Source organism: Apodemus sylvaticus, chromosome 15, assembly GCF_947179515.1.
Source record: "Apodemus sylvaticus chromosome 15, mApoSyl1.1, whole genome shotgun sequence".
NCBI classification, from domain to species: Eukaryota; Metazoa; Chordata; class Mammalia; order Rodentia; family Muridae; genus Apodemus; species Apodemus sylvaticus.
Window position 1 is genome coordinate 9,629,141 of NC_067486.1, and position 2,017 is coordinate 9,631,157.

At 42.9% G+C, this 2,017-nt stretch overlaps 1 protein-coding gene across 1 annotated transcript; it reads left to right on the forward strand.

The window, feature by feature from the left end:
- The first annotated feature begins 398 nt into the window (after positions 1 to 398).
- On the forward strand, positions 399 to 1,145 carry LOC127665708 (keratin-associated protein 24-1). The gene has a single exon (XM_052158219.1). It carries the CDS (start codon positions 402 to 404, stop codon positions 1,143 to 1,145), a length of 744 nt encoding a protein of 247 aa, XP_052014179.1. The 5' UTR covers positions 399 to 401.
- The last annotated feature ends 872 nt before the right edge of the window (positions 1,146 to 2,017 follow it).

The window sequence follows — 2,017 nt, forward strand, 5'->3', positions numbered from 1 at the left end:
ATTGAAACCTTGTGAACTTTTAATAACCATGCTGTCGAATCCTGTGGAGACACTAACTCTTGTTAATCACTGACTGGCATATGAGAGTTTGCCTATTAACACTAAAATCACTGTTCACGAAAGCTATGGTCTACAGAAGTTGACAGGTGGGTGACGGTCAGAGTAGTGATTACAGGTACTTTGAAGACTCAAAACAAACTTATTTTTGTATGAGCCTGACAACACCAGCAGCTATAGCTAAACAATGCAGTAATGAGATGGTGTGTGTTATTGTGTCAGACCAAGAGAAGGAAAAGAGCCTGGAGAGGTTCGTTGTAATCACCAGGGAAGATATAAAAAGTCCTTCAGCTGCAGCCGCGCCATACCCACGTAGGTGCCTCTTGCGTGCATTTGCGGGCTCCATGTCTCTTCGGGGCTATCCTAGGCTTTGCAATGCTACATCCCATAGAAATCACTGCTACATCCCTGTGACGCCTTCCATCGCTGTCTGCTCAGATGATGTAAACCCTACCTTTGGACATTACTTACCCAGCAGCTGCCAAGGCAATCTCTGGCTTCTGGACCATTGCCAAGACTCCTATTGTGAAGCACCTGACTGTGACTCTCCCAGCTGTGTGCTCAAGACTTGCACTCCAAGTTGCAATCCCACGGACTCCTGTATTCCTTGCAATTCCCCATCTGCAAATCAGGTTGTTACTGACTGCAAAACTACCAACAGCCGATCCAGACTCAGCTGCAGTCCCGGTACTGAGACCAAAGGGTATGTATCCAACTGCCCCACGGCTACTCGACTTGCATCTAAAGCCTGCCAGACTCTTCAAAATGGCTCCCACTGCATAGGGCAATTTAATTCCTTCCTCAAGAATCCTCAGGCCACACACCACTGTATTCTGGGCAACAATGAATATAGAAGCTATAGAAATTTTGGATACATCACCAACTGCTTCTCTCCATCTTGCTACATCAGTAGCTACCATCCCGGCAGTTACCTAATGAGATATTGCGAGTATCCAAATTATGTGCCTTCAAGCTTCCCATCACGGAGCTACGTATGTAGAAATTTTCAGTCTCTGAGCCGTATACCCAGTACTTTCCCACCTCTGAGATACTTATGCAGCAGTAACAGACCTCTGCATTGCTACTGATTGATTTATAGCTTGTAAAAGAGCTCTGAAGAGGCTAATGGAGGACAGCAGGTCTTACTCAGTTCTGCTATTATTCTGCTAAATCAATTATTCATCTCAGAAGGTTGTTGCACTTACCTCAAGTGTAACTGTAGACCCAATTAACCACCCAGTAGTTTATTCTTCTCTTAGTCTGATTATGAGGGTAGTGTTAGCTCTAAAACTGACTAGAATGGACTCACTGAAGAGATTCCATATGAAGGAAAATCATCAACATCTTCCTTACTCTGGTTGTTACTTGCCTTGTGATCCTCCACCTTGGTTGATGCCTGATTTCAACACAGATTGTTCTGCTTTTCATTAGTAGTTTTGTTAACTGCCTAGTGAGCATCTTGCCTTTGAAGGGAGAAATAAAATTACCTTATCATACTAAATGGAGCTGTTTCTTCCTTTCCCTCCTGACTGAGTGTAAGAAGGAGTGCACATCAGCAACAACCATAGCTACTAAAGAGAAAACCTCAGCAATTGTCTCTTTCAAAGAAGACAGAAAGCAAAGGGTTGATTGACAGTTGACTCTTGGGCTCAACCCTTGGGGGAATACTCAGGACTGAGTGAAGCACAGAAAGTATTTGAGAAAAGAAAGACAAGTGCTGTTGTAGATTCTCTGTGACTCCTAGATTTCATCTATGCTCTAGATTTCCTCTGTAATTCTGCTTGGTTGAATTGTGTCATTCCTATTCTAGAAAATTATCTCAATCCTTGACTAATAAACAATGTTCTGTCTGGAAACCTTGCCTTCCCTATGCTTCGTGACATGTTCATTGATATTTTGTCTATATTGAGCACAGGAATATGCATACCACTGTCGTAGAATTTGGTTTATAATCTGAAGT